This window comes from Rhea pennata, chromosome 23 (assembly GCF_028389875.1).
Source record: "Rhea pennata isolate bPtePen1 chromosome 23, bPtePen1.pri, whole genome shotgun sequence".
NCBI lineage: Eukaryota > Metazoa > Chordata > Aves > Rheiformes > Rheidae > Rhea > Rhea pennata.
Genome location: NC_084685.1, coordinates 6,242,428 through 6,261,756, shown reverse-complemented (window position 1 = coordinate 6,261,756; position 19,329 = coordinate 6,242,428). Strand labels below are relative to the sequence as shown.

General features: G+C 57.3%; 2 protein-coding genes across 22 annotated transcripts in view; both read left to right on the top strand.

Annotated features, from left to right (window-relative positions):
* Positions 1-9,902, top strand: part of MACF1 (microtubule actin crosslinking factor 1) — a 145,647-nt gene extending 135,745 nt beyond the window's left edge. For 10 of the 21 annotated variants that reach the window (XM_062593776.1, XM_062593787.1, XM_062593794.1 and 7 more), the window contains 6 exons: positions 994-1,111; positions 2,443-2,511; positions 4,965-5,176; positions 5,808-5,918; positions 7,860-7,983; positions 8,283-9,902. In XM_062593776.1, the coding sequence (XP_062449760.1) occupies positions 994-1,111; positions 2,443-2,511; positions 4,965-5,176; positions 5,808-5,918; positions 7,860-7,983; positions 8,283-8,539 (891 nt within the window). In that variant the 3' untranslated portion in view covers positions 8,540-9,902. The remainder of the gene's footprint in view (positions 1-993; positions 1,112-2,442; positions 2,512-4,964; positions 5,177-5,807; positions 5,919-7,859; positions 7,984-8,282) is intronic. The other 11 variants (XM_062593789.1, XM_062593793.1, XM_062593788.1 and 8 more) reach the window with 3 other exon arrangements.
* A 1,264-nt stretch (positions 9,903-11,166) lies between these two features.
* LOC134150440 (bone morphogenetic protein 8B-like) lies at positions 11,167-18,599 on the top strand (the record flags this gene model as incomplete). The annotated part of the gene is made up of 7 exons (XM_062594364.1): positions 11,167-11,563; positions 15,627-15,819; positions 16,065-16,213; positions 16,440-16,634; positions 17,046-17,125; positions 17,460-17,570; positions 18,291-18,599. Coding segments are annotated over 7 exons (1,275 nt in total), but the record flags the coding sequence as incomplete, so codon positions are not given.
* Between the last annotated feature and the right edge of the window lie 730 nt (positions 18,600-19,329).

Below are 19,329 nucleotides of genomic sequence, written 5' to 3'. Positions count from 1 at the left end.
CACACCGGGAAAATGTTAGTGCTTTTTCATCGTTCTGGAGATGGTCTCGCTTTCAGAGGGGGGTTCTCTTACCTCTCATCGGAGCACGTGCTCTGCAAACCGGGCGGTAAAGTGGCTACGTCCGAGCCGGGCTTCCGGCATCCTGTTCAGACCCCGCCAAGTGCCTCATGGAGGAGGAAACCACGAGCCTGGGCTTGGCTGCCCGGGAGGTTTAGGACAGCAAGAGGGAGCTTTGAGAAATCAGCCACACGCTTCTGATTCAGGGTGCACTCGTTTGAAATTGCAGATGTTTAAAATCACTAATGAACATTGCAATCACTAATCATCATCGCTGCTGGATCCCTCCGTGGATTCCCACCATCCTGCACTCACTGAAGCATCCTCGTGGGGCGAGGGTTTCTGCGGCGGGAGCTTTCGAGCTGGTGGGGTCAAGTCTGAGGCTCAGGGAAGTACCTGGCCTTCAGACTTGGCGAGAGGTTTCTCTCTCGGTGGTGACGCAGCACTGCTTGCCTTGCTGGTTCACCAGCCTTCAGCGATCCGAATCAGCCGTCTCTTTTTAGAGTGGACTTGCACCAGGAGTGTCAGTGCATCAACTGCCTCTGTTCCCTTCATAATAAAGGGGAAAACCACAATTCTGACTGAGAAAACCCATCTGAAGATGAATTCCAAATTCTCATTTGCAGTTTTAAAGAAAAATCTGTCTCTTGAGCTTTAAAACTAAAGGATTTTGGTAGTTGCATCATCCTAAAATCACACAGCGGGAAAAATTCCTCTAAATTGGTGCAAATATGCATTTATTCCCGAAGAACGTAGTTGTAGAAACCCCCCAAATATTTAATAGATCAGAAAACATTTAGAACCGCACAGAAAATTTTTAAATAGTCTAGTCTTGGTTCTGGCCTGTGCTTTGCTCTGGTGCAGCCTGCTCTGGAAAAGAGCTGCGTTTCCATTTATGTCCCTGTTGTTTGACCTGCTGCTTTCTTGGTTCTGCAGTTTGGTGACTCCCAGCAGTTGCGGCTGGTCCGTATTCTGCGTAGCACTGTCATGGTTCGAGTTGGTGGAGGATGGATGGCCCTGGATGAATTTTTAGTGAAAAATGATCCTTGCAGAGGTAAGACAATTCCCATTTTTTTAACAACTCATTCTCTTCTCTTCCATTAGTATGAGCCTGAGAACTTAACCAGGGACATTTCTTGTCCGTGCTGACTGTAAATTGCCAAACGGTACGAGATACCAGCAAAGTAGGTCTGGTTTATCCAAGTCACAGGCAGGAGCTGGAGAAAATGGATCAGAAATAAATCACAAAATTTAGTGCTGCCAACCTGGCAATTTTACAGCAAATCTCGTTGCATTTAGGTTTCCTGCGGGGAGCGGAGGAAGGATTGCATCTGTTGTTTTAAAAACTCCCGCGAGTGGAGTTGCATTGCCATGCTGAGGATCTTAGCTTTCCTTTGAAGCAGTCAATATGTGCATACGGTCCTTGGGTAAAGGAGTAAACTTTGTAAAGGTGACATCAAAAGTGAGCTCAAAACACGGAGACAGTAAAATCCAGGTCTGAGCCACTGGGGAGAAGATGCTGCGGGCCCGGATCCTCGAACCCACGGCGCTGGCCCTGTGTGCGTGGCCCCAGCGTGGCGAGAATTCAGGCTAGTCCTAATCGTTAAGGAGTCATCTCTCCCGTGACTTTAAATGACTTCTTTGATAGACATGTAATGCATTTCTAGTACAAATTTTCTCAGCTCATCTTCTGTCGAGGCTGAAGGCGCTGTTTCGGAAACCCTGAGTCCCGCAACACCCAGCAGCGCAGATGCTTATTTGCAGTGAGATCTGCTGCCAGTCCTGGGTCTTCCTCTGGTGCCTTAAAAACACCTGCCTTTTTTCTCCTCACTCAGTCCGTGATGGTCAAAACCTGGCCCTCCCTCCTTTCTGGGCTGCCACGTGCTAGATTTGAGTTTTAGTGAGGCTGCATTTAGACATCGTCGCTCGCGGAGCTGTTTGGGGCTAGGTTGGATCTCTTCGGAGGAGACTCCGTGTCCTGCTGTAAGTGCACCTGTAGGTGTCATGTGGCTCAGCTGTGTCTCCAGCCCAGCAGCAAAGCAAAAGCGATGTTTCACTTCAGCAGAAACACAGGTAAAAATAGAAGTGCAAGAAACTCCTAGACAAATCCAGCTTGAGGAAGCCGCAGCAGTGCATTAGAAAGAAAACACAACCTGGATCTTGGGGTTTTCGGGCTCAAAAGTTTTCCTGGAGGCTCTATATTTGCTCGCCACGACCTTGCTGCAGGGCATGGCCTTCCCCAGCTCCCCCCACACCAGCCGCCGCTGCCTGGGGCCGGCAGCAGCCGCCCATCCCTCCTTTCCCCCCAGGTCGCTCTTGACCACTTTTTCTGCGTTTTCCTGCTCTGTTCATTTCCTTGTCTCTTGTGTATTTTCTTTATTCCAGTTCACCACCCTGGAGGTAAAATAAAGCGCTCTGACTCCAGCTCATCGATTGCCAGTCAGTCTCCGATAGGTTGGCGATTTTCTGCTTCCTCCTGTTCCTGGCACCCCCCGGTCTTAACCGGCGAGAATGGCTTTGCTCCCCCAGCCCCTAACCTCCCTGCCCCTGCAGACGGCGTAGCCGCCGCCGCTCGGCAACTTCAGCCGTTTCCGAAGCGGAGCGACCTCGTAAAAGGTTGCGGCGCTGCGGGCCGTGCAGGTGTGCAGCCTCCTCGCCGTCGCGGCCAGGAGGATGGAGCCTTTCTCCTTTTTTCCGCATGGCTCTCCGTAACCGTAGTAACCAAACAGCTTAAATCCGCCTGTCTTTGCTGTCACGGCACCCTGTGAGATAGTGGTGTGCTCGGTCCACGGTGCCAAGGTACAGAGCTGCAATCAAACGAAGCCTGGGTTTAATTTAAGCACCTAATTTAGGCACTTCAGCTAAACACCCAGCTCCAGGCACGGTCGGCAAAGGCAGAGGTCCCTCCTGGGGCTGGCTCCGTCCCCCAGAGAGCTGAACCGTTTTGGAGAAGCTGCCTTGCCTTCCCATGGGCTAAAGAGGACTGCCACCTCTGACGTTTAAGCTAAGGAGGGTGGATGAGGTTTAAAGCACTCGAGAAAGACTGTGTAGGGTCCGTGTAGCCCAGGGACATGGCATCCACAGCTAATTCCTAGGTAGCAGCCATCCTTCCCGCTGGGAGTTTGAGCATGGTCTGCTGAGAGCTGGGTTGATGAGACACGTTGGGAAGTGAAGGTTGGGACACCTGCCCCAATAATGAAGACGAAGGTTGCAAACCACACTAGGGAATCAGGATCACCTCTTTTTTAAAAAAAAATATTTGGTCTTGAGACCCTTATCATGGGTCAGTAGCTTTTGTACTGGATTCAGTCCTCTGCTGGGACTGGTTGCCAGAGCCTTGACCAGGCAACAGATGTGGGAGCTGGATATGACCCCACAGGTGACTTCTGGCAGTGGGAGCACCCTTCAGGTCCCACTTCTTCTTCCATGTGCAGCTCTCCTCCATTGCCATATCATCTCCTGCTCTTCCTTTTCTAATGTTGTCCAACAAAACCCATGTGGTGGTCAGAGAAGCTGGAGTAACTCACCTGCTCCCCTGCCAATTCTGAAACATTTTTTGGCCTCACGCTTGGTGTGTTTGTGGCCCCGTGGTGCACACAGATAATCAGCCTGAGAGTTCTGCTGCTTGCTGCTTTATGCAGGTATAAAAGTCGCTGGCCATACTGTGTTTGTCCCTGGGAACATTTGACAACTTTTAGCTGGCATTAGGACATTAATTAACAGAACAGGAAGCCATGCTGCAGAGTCCAGCAGCTGACATATGTATAGATTACGTTTAAGGAAAGGAAAAAACAAGCATGCAGCTGGAGCTGTGTCTTCTGCAGCTGCTGCCTCCCCAGCAGTGACGAGCGAGGGCTCATAGCAATCCCGGCTGCCCCGTTGCTCTAGGAGGAGAGGAGCATTTAGCAGCTCTTACTGCAGCCCGCTGCATATTTTGAAGAGGTTAGGCCTGTTGTCCATATGTCCCTATCTCACCCGGGTCTTGGAGATGTTAATTGCTTCGGGTGTTTTCTTGCCTAACCATTCTTTGCTTCTGTTTCCTAACGGTTGTTGCTGAACTCAGCATGACTCACAACGTGTGCTGCTTGCTTGGTGTAACCTCCAGGGTTTTACTAGTGCAGTTCCGCTCCATGGGCCTCCCCCTGCTAATGCTTCGCAGCGGATGCTCCGGAGCGCTGACACCGAGGTTATTTCCATCACTGGGTTATCTCAGCGTGGTGCTTCTGTTTTGCGAGTGGTTCTTTGGCTTTCTGATCTGTAATGAATCAACTCTAAAATTGCTCCTTTGTCCTTTGAGGCTTTTTGCATGGCCTTGCTCTGTTATACCCCATGACTTTGAAATACTTCAACGAGTGCCCGTTGGCCTAGGAGCTGAAGTCCGCCAACCTTCTCTCTGCCTGGTTTCTCCTCCCTTGTCAAAGGGAGACCCTCCAGCTCTTGGGGACGTTTGGATGGAAATCTTAAAATTGGCCATTGGTGGGTGGTGGTCACCTCTCTTTCTTGCCAGAGCAGAATCACAACCTTTCGAAGCTGCTCTTAGTATTTCTAAACCACTCTTAAAATGATATCAGCCACTGTTGTAACGTGTCTTGCTTAAAGGCCAGCAGGAAGTCCTTCTCCGAAGGATACTAGAGAATAATAGATCATCTGGGATGAATTCATGGGTCTCCAGCAGCTTCTAATGGCCAGTTTTTCAAAGTGTTAATCTGATGGAGCAAGAGAACTGAGACAGTCTTGCTGCTGAGGCAGGAGGACCAGCAAAGGGACCTACTCGCCCTCAGAGGTGGCCTTTCCGAGCCGTTGCAAGGATGTGTGCTCCGACATCTTCAGCCTCCTGAGACTTGGTGCCGGTCATGAATTCACGTGAACCACTGCAGATCTCAGGAAGCCTTTTTGTTCCCTTGCAGCACGAGGACGGACCAACCTTGAACTTCGAGAGAAATTTATCTTGCCAGAGGGGGCATCGCAGGGAATGACGCCGTTCCGGTCACGAGGCCGAAGATCAAAACCGTCTTCCCGGGCAGCCTCCCCAACTCGATCCAGTTCTAGTGCCAGCCAGAGCAACCACAGCTGTGCGTCCATGCCCTCCTCTCCAGCCACGCCAGCCAGCGGAGCCAAGGTAGGCCTTGCACTTCAAGCTATTCTCCAGCTTTCTGATCCTTTCCTTTAGAAACCAGCAGCCTCCAAACCCATTCCGGTGAGATGAGGAGCTGGATGGAGGAGGAGAGGGAAGGTTGGGGTTCAGGACTCAACATTACTCAGATGTTCATGGTGGTGGAATCTGACACCGATGTGTGGGATGGGGGCGGGATGGTTCACTCATGTCCAGGACAGGTCGTCGTCTTGTTCCTCTCCACCGTGAGTGTGGCTGTAGCTCCTGCTGGCCGGCCGGCCCCGTGCGCCGAGCGCGAGCAGGCTCAGCACAGGGGCCCGCGGTGCTCCTGGAGCAGCAGCCAGGCTCTGCATCTTCCCCAGCCTGGAGCTGGGGCGTTGGGCCAGCACGAAGGAAGAAGTGATTTCCCGTTGTCTCTCCTTTCCTACCACATTGTTTGCCCATGCATGCTTTATTTTGTCTGTTTTTTTTTTTTTTCTTTTTGGAATTTAATATATTTTCCGTTTGGTTCTTTAGTTTCGTTTTTGTGCTGTTTATTTTTTTCCCCATTTCAGATACTTTTCTGTTTCATTTTTTTCACTCACTTCCACCTCTTCCCCCTTCTCCCCACCCTCTCTTTGGATTTTCCATTTCACAGACTCCACATCACTTCTCTCGATGTTATGACAAACCCTGGTTGATAAACAGTAAAGCGGGCACCCCCCTGAGGGGATACGATTATTCCGACTTCCAGCTCTCGAGCACCGAGGTAGAGTATGGTCTCCTAGTCCCAAGGACCTGTTGAAAGGCCGGAGTGCAGCTGCCAAAGAGAAGTCCTGCTTCCTTTCCTGTTTAATGCTTTTCCTTTTATTAGACCGGCGCTTGTTAGCACAGCTAACGCTGAGCCTGGTAGCGTTTTTCATGGGTTCCTAACTCGGCTTAAACGAAATATCAGCCTCAGAATAAAATGCAATGCGCAGAGTTATCTGCTTGTGATTAATATTTACTAGCTGTCAAACATAAAGAGTAATATTTGGCATGTTGTGCTTTAAAAAAGAGAAAATTTCCAAGCTTTAGCAGCTTTTAGGGATTCAAAACAGACCATGAGTGATATTCAAAGACTGAAATCTAACAGCCGAGTTAAGACTTGAAAATCAGCTCCAGCGCATGCACGGTAACCACTCTGCCTTGGGTTTTACGAAGTGCCTGTATTTATCACTGCGTTGAAGTGCGTTTGCTATGTCTGGTAAGGTCGCCGGCTAGCTTGTGTTGGTGCTCAGAGCAGGATGAATTCGCGCTGAGACTTCGGTCTACCTCAGATTTCAGCCTCCTCGTGGACTTCCCTGACTTTGTGAATTGGTGGTGATAAGAAATACCTGCTAGATTTTGGTGATTCACTTCAAAGATGATTTGCACTGTTAAAATAACTTGATTTTGCTTGAAAGCACTTTAAAGCAAAGTGGGTTTTTTGTTTTTTGGGGTTTTTTTTTCAATCATCAGGTCAGCAGCACTTTCTGACTTTACCCTAAATTACCTGCCTGTTGCTATAACTTGTTTATAAAGTAGGATCAAGACCCAGAATGGAAATCTGTGGTAATGAAAGCAGTATCCTCACGATCCCTCGTCATTTGAATTTAATCCCCACAGCGACGGAGGGGGAGCCCGCTGCTCGGCTTCCCTCCTGCTGCTGCCCTGTTTGCCGTGGCTCCGGCTTTGCTAGGTCCAGAGATTAAGTTCTCCAAAAGTCTCCGAACTGCAGGGAGCGGAGGGAAGCCTCTCCAGCTGCTGCTCTGAAGCACGTGGAGAGGCACCGGAGCGGTGTCACCTCTGCAGCTCGCTGGTCCCCGACGGAGGGACTCGGGCAGTTGCTGCCTGCAATAACGTTGCGCTGCCCCCGAACTAAAGCTTGGGTTCGTGTCCGAAGCTGGCGCTGCCCTTTCCAGCTGGACTCAGGCGCCCTCCCTCTCTCCTCGACGCCGTCCTCTTGTCCGTCCGCGTCCTCCGCGACGGCGGGAGGAAGCCGCGCGTCGGGCTGCTTTTTCCCCCTTGTTCATCTGCAACATCTTAAAGGTCACGGAGGGCGCCCGGGGTGCGGGAGCAGCCCGCGCCGCGCTGCCGGAGCTTCCCCCTCCGCGGCGTCTGGTCGTTGCTGGTGCCTCGTTGTTCGCGTTTGTGCGTCCTTCGGAAGCCAGCGCAGTGCTCGGCGTGTGCGCGTGGACCTGTCCCAGGGACGCGCACCAGGAGAAAGTCCTCCTGACTTCCAGCGCAGCTACGTTCCTCCAGCAGTGTTTTTTTTCTCTTTTGTGCTTACGCTGTGCTGTATTTAACCTTCCAAAACAGTCCTGTGCTGCTTAGATGCTAAAATATACATTTTTGCAAGATTTCTCTTTGGGGAGTTTTACACCCCAGATGATGATGCTGTGCTCCTCCAGAGGGATAACAGCTTTACTTTTTTTTTTTTTAAGCAAAAAAGATATAGCTGTGCATCAGCCTGCAGTGCACGAAACTGCTGTTGGGATTCGCAGGATCCAGCCTGTTTTTCAGCTGCTGCTGGAACGAGCACTCGTGTCCTCCTTGACCGTTAAGATGGACATTTCCTATGCGTCAAAATCTCTTTGCCGGGGCGCCGCTCTCGGACGCGCCGCCCGTCGGGTAAGGCAGCTTGTGCCCGCGTGGCGTCTGAGCGCTGCTCTCTGCTCTTCGTCCCAAGGTCACTCCGGCGGCGGGCAGCAAGCTGAAGCGACCCACCTTCCACTCCAGCCGGACCTCTCTTGCTGGGGACACCAGCAACAGCTCCTCTCCGGTCTCCGCAGGTGCCAAAACCAGCCGAGCAGGTCAGTAATTCCAGGATCAAATAGTAAGAACTCGGATCGCTGCGGTTCCTAGGTGGGTTTTAGGCTAGGAGAGGAAATGCTAACGCCGCCCGGGAGGGTGGCTGAGCCTCCTGGGGACGCGGGGACGGCGCGAGCCGCTGCGCTCCCGCCCCGGGGAGGTGACGTCCCGGCTTTCCGGGGTGGAGGGTGTCCGGGTTACGGAAAGCACCGGGGGGCCGGCGCGGGGAACTGCACCGCCGGCCCGAGCGGGTCCCCCCCCCGCCGCGGCACCCTCACCCCGCTCCGCCTTCCCCTCGCAGATCCCAAGAAAGCCGCCAGTCGTCCCACCAGCCGCGCCGGGAGCCGGGCGGGAAGCCGGGCGAGCAGCCGGCGGGGGAGCGACGCCTCCGACTTCGACCTGCTGGAAACGCAGTCGGCGTGCTCGGACACTTCGGAAAGCAGCGTGGCCGGGGGGCAAGGCGGCTCGCGCCGCGGCGTGGCCAAGCCCTCCAAAATCCCAACCATGTCCAAGAAAACGACCACTGCCACCCCAAAAACTCCCGGCCCCAAAAGATAATACTGTACCCGAGCCTTCCCGAGAGAAAGAAAGACAAAAAAAGAAAAACAGAAAGAAAGAAACCTGTGTCCAATTTTTAACCCTGCTACGTACATTGGATGTATATTTATTCTAAACAGGAGAAATTATATTGTTAAAAGTGTAAAAGAATAATTGTGTTATGAAGCTGCCTTATTTGTTTTTTTTTTCCTTTTTTGTAAGTTACTATTTTCATGTGAATATTTATGTAGATAAAAATTGCCTCTCGACGACCCCTGTTCAAAGAGGGGCCTGGAAAACTGAAATGTGTGAGAGAAGAGAAAAAAAAAAAAAAAAAAAGGAAGCAAAAAAGGTCAAGATGTGAAAGTGTAAAGAAAAACTAAAATATAAATAGGATTTCTGCGCGGTGCAGGGTGTGAACCTGCTTTATCTTTTAGGATTGTTTCCTAAATGCATCTTTATAAACTTAACTTGCTGTCTCAGCAAGGTAAATTATATTTAAAAGCAAAGACCTGAATCCTACAGTGTTTAAGGAACTCTCTTTTTGTAAATCACAGATACCTCAAATAGAGAAACATGAGGTGAGGGGACTTGGGGCTTACGTTTCCATTTTTTTTTTTTTTTTAAGTTACGTGATTTTACTTGAGAAAGCGGAGATTGAATTAATTGAATTTGCACACACTACAGCTAAGTTCATTACAACTGCTGTCTTTAAAATACTGTCCCAGCAACTTTGTTCTTTAAAAACGAAGAGTAGCGGTGGGTTTGGGGAGAGGGTTCACGCCGAAGCTCTCCGGAGGAGACCACACTCGTACGATTGCAGGTTCGGATCGCTGCAACGCAGCCTTTGGCGGTGGCGGGATGAGAAGGGGGTTCTCACTGCCCGGCCTCCACGTTAGAGGATTCTTCTGGATTGACAGCCTACGAGACTGACTCGAGTTGTTAATACGGAATTGCTATTTATCTGCATCTCTTTTTTCCTATTTATTATTTAACTGGTCATTCCACTTCAAACCAGGCTGAGATTGATGTGACCTCTGCTCCTAGAAGAAATCTGGACTTACACGCACAGTCGCTTGTCCTTGAAATGAGTCTCACCAGCACACTTGCTACAAGTCCTGTCTCGCTTTTGTACGCTACTTTTTCTTTGTAATAAAATCAAACTGACCAAGTGACCAGGAGATGGGCGGGGGAGAGGGCTCTCTGGAGCCCCTGTATTTATTAAATATTGTTCCTCTTCGGCTCTGACCATGTTGCTGTGTGATTCTCTCAATTGGTTTAAATTGAGGCAAAACTGAAGCTCTACCAATGAATTGTTTAAAAAACAGACACATTTTTGTATTAAAATTGCTTGCGGTAATAAACGATCTTGCCTCCTACTTTATTCCGAAGCGTTAGCGTTTTAAGTCCGAGCGAGGGAACGCGTCTCCTGGCCCGCGCAGCGGTGGGAGCGAGCAGCTCCGCGGGGCGTCTGTCCCTGCTCAGGTTTCCTTGCGTGACGGACGGAGCAGGGGCTTCTTGCTCCACCACCCACTCGAGAAATAAAGGGAGTTTTCTGGGGGTGCTGGGTGCCCCCTGATGTGGGTGTCTGGAGGGTGGTTGAGGTGAGGGTGCTGGGTGAGGTGGATGCCTGTGGGGTGGGTGCATCATGGGGGTTGGTGCCCATAGTGATGGTGCCTAGTAGGGCAGGTGTCCAACAAGGTGGGTGCCTGGTGGGAGGAAGTGCCCACGGAAGATGGTACTGGGGGTGGGTGTCTGGTGGGATGGGTGCCAGGTGGTTAAATGAGTGCCCACTGGGAAGTGGGTGCCTGGTGGGGTGGGTGCCCATGGAGATGGATGCCTGGTGTGGTCAGGTGCCCATGGGAGTGGATGCAAGGTGGGATGGGAGTCCAGCGGGATAGGAGTCTGGTGAGCTGGGCTTGCCTGGAGGCTGGTGCCCATGGTGGTGGGTGTCTGCTGGTGAACTGGATGCCAATGGGGATAGGTGACTGGCGGGATGGATGCCCAGCATGGTGGCTGCTCAGTGGGGTGGGTGCCCAGAGGTGAAGTCGGTCCCAGGGGGGTGGATGCCTGGGGCAGTGGATGCCCATGGGGGGGGGGGGGGCCTGGTGGGACGGGTGCCTGGTGATCTGGATGCTCAGAGGCGCCCAGTGGTGAACTGAATCCCACGGGGATGGGTGCCTGGTGTGGTGGGTGGCCAAGGCAGTGGGTGCCTGGTGGGGTGGGAGCCTGGTGATGTGGATGCTCGGGGGGGGGGGGTGCCGAGCGGTGAAGTGGGTCTCGTGGGGGCGGGTGCCCGGTGCCGCGGGTGCCTGGCGGGGCGGGAGCCTGGCGGGGCGGGTGCCCGGTGCCGCGGGTGCCTGGCGGGGTGGGAGCCTGGCGGGGCGGGTGCCGGCGGTCCCGGGCTCGACGTGTCCTGCCGGGGCCCCGGCTGCGCCCGGGCTCCCGGTGCGGGGCGGCGCCGGCGGCCGGGGCCGTCCCTCGCCTCGCCCGGCCGGGGCGGGCCGGGGCCGGGCGCCGCGCGGGGGCCGAGCCGGGCCGCGCCGGGCCGCGCCGGGCGGCGGAGGGGGGGGGCGGGCCGGGGCCGGGGCCGGGGCCGGGGCGGCGGCGGTGCCATGGGGCCGGGGCGCGGGGCGGCGGCGGGCCGGGGGCCGCTGGGCGCCCTGGCGCTGCTCTGGGCGGCGGCGGTGCTGTGCCAGCTGGGCAGCGGCAGCGTCCTGCGCCGCCGCCTCCACGCCGCCGGCTTCCCGCAGCGGCGGCTCGGCGGCGGCGAGCGGCGCGACGTGCAGCGGGAGATCCTCGCCGTGCTGGGGCTGCCGGGGCGGCCGCGCCCGCGGGCCGCCGGCCGCGCCCCCGCCGCCGCCGCGCCGCTCTTCATGCTCGACCTCTACCACGCCGTGGCCGGCGAGGAGGAGGAGGAGGAGGAGGAGGAGGGGGCGGCGGCGGCGGTGTCCCGGCCCGTGCTCACCGGCCTCAGCACCCAGAGCCCCCCGCCCGGCAGCGTCGTCAGCCGCGCCGACACCGTCGTCAGCCTCGTCAACGTGGGTGAGCGGCACCGGGGGGACACGGGGAGGAGGGGTGGGGGGCAAAACCGGCGAGCGGGCGCGGGACGGACGGCGGGACCCGCGCGCGGACCGGCCGCGTCCCGCCGGGCAGAGCCCCCCGGCTGCCCGCCCCAGCCCTGACTGCCTCTGCGACCCCCGACGTGAAACCCCGCGGACCAAACCCCGCTCGCGACTCCGACCTTTGCGCTTTGCCGCCGAGCCGGAGGCCACGCTGCCGGCTCAGAGCAGCCGTCCATCCCGCGGCGATTTTGCGGCGCATCCGTGCTTGGAAAAGCCTCTTCTGCACGGGGATGGCTTAACGCCCGCGGGAGAGGGGCAGCGGGGCTGCGCGCTGCTGCGGGGAGATAACTGCCGCCGTCCCCAGCGGGCTGCACCCAGCCTCCGCGAGAAACCCAGCTCCCCTTAAACGAAAGGAGCTGGAGAGGGGAAAGCAGTGCGGGAAGGGCTGGCAGGCGGCCGGGACCATGCCGGGTGCAGCACGGTCTCTGCTGGGTGCAGCCCAGTTTGATCTTTCCCCCAAGCCGCAAGGAACTGGGAGTCTATCGCTGGAACGCTGCCTCCGTCGTAACGCAGCAAAGGGAACCTGGAAATCACCGTAGGACGAGGCAGGCTCCAAAGCGCCTTCAAAACAAACATCTCGGGAAAACGCTAGGTATTAAAGGAGAGCAGATGTGGAGCAAATGCCAAGTTTCAGCAGCTCCCTGCCTCTGGTCCTGCCCCGGCTGCGTGCTGAGCGCGCGGGAAACGCACGGCAGAGCGGCTGCGCTGGAACGGGGTGGCAGCACCTCGCTTGACCTGTTGCTTGCTGGTACAAGGAGGACTTTGGTTTGTAGGCGCATACTGTCGGGTGAATAGGAAGCAGGGCAGCATTCAGGTTTTTTCCTCCAGCCTGAATGCAAGGCGCCTGGCCCCAGCCGGAGCCAGGCTGCTCCCACTGTGCACCCCAATTTCACCATGGTGCAAGGGGCGCGCGCGCCAGGCACGAAAGCGCCACGGGCCAGCGACCGGGGAGCAGGCGGGAGGGCCAGCAGCTCCCTTGCGCCAGCAGCAGGGTGGACCGAATTACCCGCGGTAAGACACTGAATCACGATTCAAAATAAAATACTCAAGGTTGCTAATTACTGCTGGAATCCTGTCCGGCTGGTTACGGAGCAATGCAGCGCTCCGGCTGCTGTCTTGTTTAGAGGCAGTTGCGTGAGCGGCAGTGACAGCAGGGAGGTTTCCAGCCGGCATCAGCGGGGCCACGCGGGCAGGCGCTGGGTGGGCAACGCCGCGGGCGCCTGCGGCACAGAACCGCGGGCGCGGAGCAGCCGCTTCCCCCACCTCTGCTCTTAGTGGGCAGTGGACATGTCCCTCTCGGGGCAGCCAAGCGTGAGCTTTTTCGGGTGCATCCGCGCGGAGGTGGGTACCTGGAGTGGCGGCCGGGCGCCCCGGCTCGCGGGCGCTTCTCGAGAGCGTGGCCGTTTTTGGCCGCTGCGGGCGCCGCGGCGAGCCAAGCGGCGTGTAACAGGAAGGAGCCGCCGCTCGCCGAGGTACCTGCGAGGGCCGAACAGGGCTCCTTTCTTCTCCCGCGCCGCTCCATGCCCTGCCCGGCTCCCCGGCGCCGGAGCGGGGGACGAAGACCAGAGCGGGGCTGGGCCCTACCGGGACGGTGCGGGGTGGCAGCAGCCGCCTGGGGTCGAGGGCAGGACGGTTTTGGCTCCGTTGTCATTTCGAGTGGAACGAGGACACATGAGGGAAGCTTGACCCTTGCTATTTTTGCATGCAAACCTGAAGAGTCAAACGCATTTTTATTTTTAAGCCTGGTGTCAGGATGGGCTTTGAGATTTCCTCTCCGCCGAGGCCGAGCGGCCGCCCGTGAGTCATGTTTGCACGCAGGGTATAATCACGGCGGAGCGTGGCTCCGCGGGGGAGGCTGGCGGAGGGCGGCCGCAGCGGCCCGCGTGCCGCAGACAGAACTTTTGCAAAAAATAAAAAAAAAAAAAAAAAAAAAAATCCCCCCTACCCCGCCTGTGACAGTCTCGCGCTTCGTCCGCGGCCGCCGGTGTTTATACAGCTGGCTGGAAGTGGCGGGGAGGCGACGCGGGGCCAGGGCCGGTCGCGCCCACGGGCTGCGGGCGCCTTTGGCAGCAGCCCCCGCGGCTCCCACCAGCGTCTCGGGGGCCGGAGGAGCCGCTCGGGAAGCGCCGCGTGCGCGAGCGCTCCCCAAATCCTCCCCGTGCTTTGGAAAGTGTCTCGAGTTTATTTCTTCTTTCTTGCCACCGCGGGATAGCATCTTCCTTGCATCTCATTTAAACCTATTTTGAGAGTCAGAGCACTTTCATGTGGTCGAATATCCTGGCATTTCCTTTTAATTTGGTGTCTGAAATGATCGTGGGGACCGTTTGGCGGCAGCCAGGACTAGTAATTACGACCGATGCGGCGTTTATGGAAGCAGCGCGTGCTCGCAGGAAGTTTGCAATGAAAAAAAAAAAAGAAACGCACCTAAAAATAACGGGGCGAGCGAGGCGGGGGAAGCCGTGCCCGCCGCCCGCGGGGGCTCCGGCGGCGGCAGAGCCGGCCGTGCCCGCGCCCTGCGCCGCGGGGGCAGCGCAGCACCCTCGCTCGGGAGGCATATGCATGTGCGGGGGTGTGTGCGCATATATATATATTTGTGTGTGTATGTGTGCATCCATCCATCCATATATATTTTATATGCATATATGTATATATCTATATTGGGGGGAGCATGTAGCATCGCTGGGGTGTCTGGGAAGAAGCAGCAGCCTTTGGGGGGGGGGGAAACATGCTGAAGGAAGAGCTTGGGTTGGGTTTTTTTAGCGTGCCGAGTCCGCAATCCGGATAATCCGCCCACAGATAATTGCGGGTTGCCTGTGGAGCTGAGTCAACCCGCCGCCAACCGATTGCCGGCGGCCGGGAGCCGGAGCCGGGCCGGCGAGAGCCGCGGACCGCGGCGCCGCGCCGGGAGCTGCCGCGCACCGCCCGGTCCGGCTGGTTCGGTTCGCCGGGGTGCACGGCTGATCGGGGTCGCGCTCAGCATTTCCCAGGTTTTGCCCGGGAATCCCATTCCCAGGCGGGTTTTGCCCGGGAATCCCCTGGGCTTTTCCCCCTGGTTGTCTCCAGCTCGGCCCCGTTTTTGCTCCCGGCTCCCGGAGCGGCTCGGCAGCCTCCGGAGCAGGCACGGCCCTGCGCGGCTCCCTCACCTCCCCCAAATGGCTCAGCAGGTCGAAACTTGGGTGCAGGTCCCAAAAGCTGAGGTTTCATCGCAAACCCTTCCTGCCCCATTAACTTTCCGCAGGGCGGAGAATTCCCGGCTGGAAGAGGGTCCCGCGGCAGGGCCGGGTCCTGCAGGACTTGCCACAGAAATTCCCGCTGCCCTTCCCGGGAAGCACTCTCGCCAGCCGGAGCGGGCGAAGCCAAACATCCCGGTCAAACCGCTAATTGCAGATGCTTAACGGTTTCCCAAGACCACCGGAATTTGGATTTTTTTTTCCTTGTTTTCCCCCGGAATCAAAAGTTACCCTAAACCAAATGCGCACGTTCGCTGTTGGGAAAGCGAACCGACCCGGCTCAGGTTCGCCGCGGTTCTTCTACGCGCGCCGCCGGGGGAGTTTCCATCGCTTTGACTAAGCTCAGTCAAGGCAGCCTGGAATTATTTTTAAAGAGCAATTCGAAGAAAATATAATTACATATTACAGAAGCTGTGTGGGTATGCATTGCCATAAAGAACCACAGTGTATTTTTTGTTGTTGTTGCTGTTCGAGGGACTTAAGGACCCAATATAAATAAAAAAGAAAATCGCAAGAAGTTTCCGTTTTCAGATTTCTGCAGGAAGTAGATGCTTTGAGTAAAAAGTGAGTTTTTTTTTTTTTTTTTCATGAAGCATTACCTGGCCGTTCGCCCTTCCCAAACTCTAGCAGTTTGAAAAAAAAATTGCATTTCATTGGCTTTAACCAAAAGACACGTGGTTGAGAGAGAGGAAAAAGGTGTGTGGGGGGATTGCAGTAAATCCCGGCGGCCGCCCTGACCCTTTCCTTCCGCAGTGGAGCAGGACGGCGACGCCTTCTCCCCGCAGCCCCCCTGGAAGGAGTTCCGCTTCGACCTGACGCAGCTCCCCGCGGGCGAGACGCTGACGGCCGCCGAGTTTCGCATCTACAAGGCGCGCGGCGTCGCCCGCCACGCCAACGGCACGCTCCACGTCGGCGTCTACGCGGCGGCGGCCGAGCACGCCAGCAGGTGCCGGGGCCGGGGCCGGGGCCGGGGCCGGGGCCGGCCAGCCCCGAGCCCGGCGCTGCCCCTTCACCGCAGCCGGCCGGTGCCCAGGCGGCGGCGGCGGAGGGGAGGGTGGCGAGGACACGTCCCGGCGTTTGCACCGTGGTTTGCAGGGTGCATTTTTATCGCTTGAAAATAACCCCGGCCTTTAGGTGCTATTACTCACCCGCTCTTTTCCCCTCATCCTCCCCCCCCCCCCATTTCTCCAGGGACCCGGAGCTGTTCCTGCTGGACGTGCAGGACCTCGGGGCTGGCGCCGAGGGCTGGCTGGTCTTCGACGTCACGGCCGCCAGCGGCGCCTGGGTCGCGGGGCCGAGGCGCGCGCTGGCGCTGCGGCTCTACGTGGAGACGGACGAGGGTAAGGACGAGGAGCCCCCGGCGCTTCGCGAGCCCTTTGCCTGCACGGCTTGGCCGGGGGGGGGGGGGGGGGGTGAGGATTAACCTTCTTTCCACCAAAATCTGCTCCGTTGCGCGAGTCCGGGGCGGCGGTGGACCGGCGGCGGCTCTGGCCCCGGCGGCGCCGGGGGCTCCGGGGGCTCCGCGGCGCCGCGCCGACGGGACCCCCCCCACCCCGGCCGCCGCAGGGCGCAGCGTGGAGCCCGGGCTGGCCGGGCTGCTGGGGCGCCGCGCGCCCCGCTCCAAGCAGCCCTTCCTGGTGACATTTTTCCGGGCGAGCCGCGGCCCCGCGCGAGTCACCCGGGCGGCCAAGCAGCTGCGGAAGAGGCAGCCCAAGAAGGCAACCGACCTCCCGCACCCGAACAAGCTGCCGGGGGGGTTTGGTAAGCGCCTCAGGCCGGGACGGGGAAGGGCCCCTAGCCAAAACACGGGGCTCGGCTGTTGCCGCAGTTTAGGGGTGTTTCGTCGGGGCCGGGTTTCTGCCGGCTCCAGGTGAGCTGCATTTCCCCGGGATGCAGGTTGGGATGCGGGTTGGGATGCAGGTGGTTCCCTGTGGACATGATGCCGGGGAGGTGGGAACCGCCCCAGGTGCTGGGATTTATCCTCCCCCAGGGGACCCGACTCCTGCCGGCAGAGCCAGGGCCTGCCGAGGCTTCTCGGCTCTTTTTTGCACCAAGGGGAGATAGGGGATCCCTCTCCTTCTGCTCTGCCGGCATCGGGTGGGTGGGTGCAGGGGGGCACAGGGCACCCGCGGGTGCCAGCGCTGCTGCCACCGCTGCCCCTTCTCCCCGCAGACGACGGCCACGCCGCCGACGGCAGGCAGGTCTGCCGGCGCCACGAGCTCTACGTCAGCTTCCAGGACCTCGGCTGGCTGGTAACGAACTGCCCCTGCCGCAGCTCACGTTTCTCCGGGAAAAATGAATACCAAAGGGGGGGGGAGACCATTCTAACCTGCTGCTGGGGTGCACAGCGGGGTGCACACCAGGGTGCACGGCAGGGTGCACGCCGGGGTGCACGGCAGGGTGCATGGTAGGATGCACAGCAGGGTGCACGCCAGGGTGCACGGTGGGGTGCATGGCAGGGTGCATGCTGGGGTGCACGCTGGGGTGCATGGTAGGATTCACAGCAGGGTGCGTGGTGGGGTGCGCCGCGGGCCGAGCGGGCACCGGGCACACACCGCCTCTCCGGCACGACCCTCCTTGTTGCAGGACTGGGTGATCGCGCCGCAAGGGTACTCCGCTTACTACTGCGAGGGCGAGTGCGCCTTCCCGCTGGACTCGTGCATGAACGCCACCAACCACGCCATCCTGCAGTCGCTGGTGAGTGCACGCGCCCTCGCGTCCCGCCGCGAGCCAGGCCGGAGAGCGGCCGGGGGCTGCCGGAATCCCCTGCCCCGGGAGCGCCCGGCGTCCCCGCCGCGGAGCTGCGCTGCTGCCGCCGCTGCCGGCGGTTAACTGCGGGTCGCACCGAGCCCTCGCAGGCGGCTTTGAAGGTGTCGCCTGGCGGCGTTTCGTGCCAGCGACCACGGCGCCAAGAGCAGGCGAAGGGTTTTTATTATTATGATTATTTATTTTTTTTTTTTTTTATGCCCTGCCGGCCCCGGCAGGGAGCAGCTGCCCGCGTTCGCTGGCCGCAGGCGCGTGCAGCAGCTCGGCCCGCGCGGCGGCTCGCTCGCTCTTCTAGTGCAATTCCTTAAATTCAGGATATTGCATGGAGCGGGGAAGCGCCGTTGCACTAGCAGCCTGCAGCAACCCCCCCCCCAAGCTGCTGCTTGCAGCCGCGAGGCTGACACTGATTTTTCCCCCCCAATTTTTTTTTTTTTTTTTTTTTTTAACCATTCGTGTATCCACAGTCCCGAAATCCCAGCTTAAGGCAGGCGCTGCCCGGCCAGCGCGGTGCCCCGGTCCAACACAAACTGCAGCCCGGGCTGCCAAGAATCGGGGATAAATATTTTTAATGCAAAGCTAGAAATAATCCGCTCATTCAGGCAGGCGCTGGCGCCCCGGGGGCTCACGGGGGCCGCTCTCCCCCCTCCCCAGGTGCATCTGATGAAGCCCGAAGCCGTGCCCAAGGCCTGCTGCGCCCCCACCAAGCTCAGCGCCACCTCCGTCCTCTACTACGACAGCAACAACAACGTCATCCTCAAAAAGCACCGCAACATGGTGGTCAAGGCGTGCGGCTGCCACTGAGCCCGCGCGCTGCCCGCGCCACGCGTCGCGCGGCCTGAGTCATTGCAAAAAGGGGAAAAAAATACGGAAAAGTGAAAAATAAGTAATAATATTAAACCCTCATGACCCTCCGTCCTCAAACTGGATGTAAATAATATAAAACTTTTATTCTCTTATGTACTTAACGAGACTTATAGATATATCTATATATAGAAATATATATTTTTTATATATATATAAATATATATATATATATATATATAAAAATATATATATATGAGAGAGAGTTTGTGGCCGGTTGCATGTCTGCCTGGGTCGTGGCTGATGTATTTGCCCCTGGAGCCGCTGGCTCACCCGCTTCTGCAATTTTAATTACTATTGGAGGCCATTTAGGCTGCCAGGTAATTGGGGCAGGGGGGGCGGCGGCGGAGCTGCTCCGGGATTCGGCCGGATCCAGCCGCGTGCGTCTACCTAACCCGGCTCAGACCAGCGCTTCTGCATCCCGAAAGAAAAACACCGGTGGCAGGCAGCGAGGTAGCGGGGTGACTAACCGGCTCCTGTTTACTTAAAGTTGGAAAGAAAAAAAAAAAGAAAAGAAAACAAACCTCAGCCAATTGGAGGGGGAAAAAAAAAAAAGAAGAAAAAGAAGCTGTGTTGCGCTACGACACTGTTATAAAATAAACGCCTAGTTTGGAAAGTTAAAAAAAAAACGTAGCTTCTCTCGCTGCTTGTTTTTTAATACATGTCACAGCGCAGCAGCGTGCTGCTCCGCGGCGGCGAGTTCGCAGCGAGAGCTGAACTTGCAGCAGTTTGCACGACCGCGGGCCGGGCCGGGCGGCGGGGCCGAGGACGGGCACCTCTGCTGCTGGGGCCAGACCGCACAGCGCCGGAGGCCACCGCTGCCCACCCT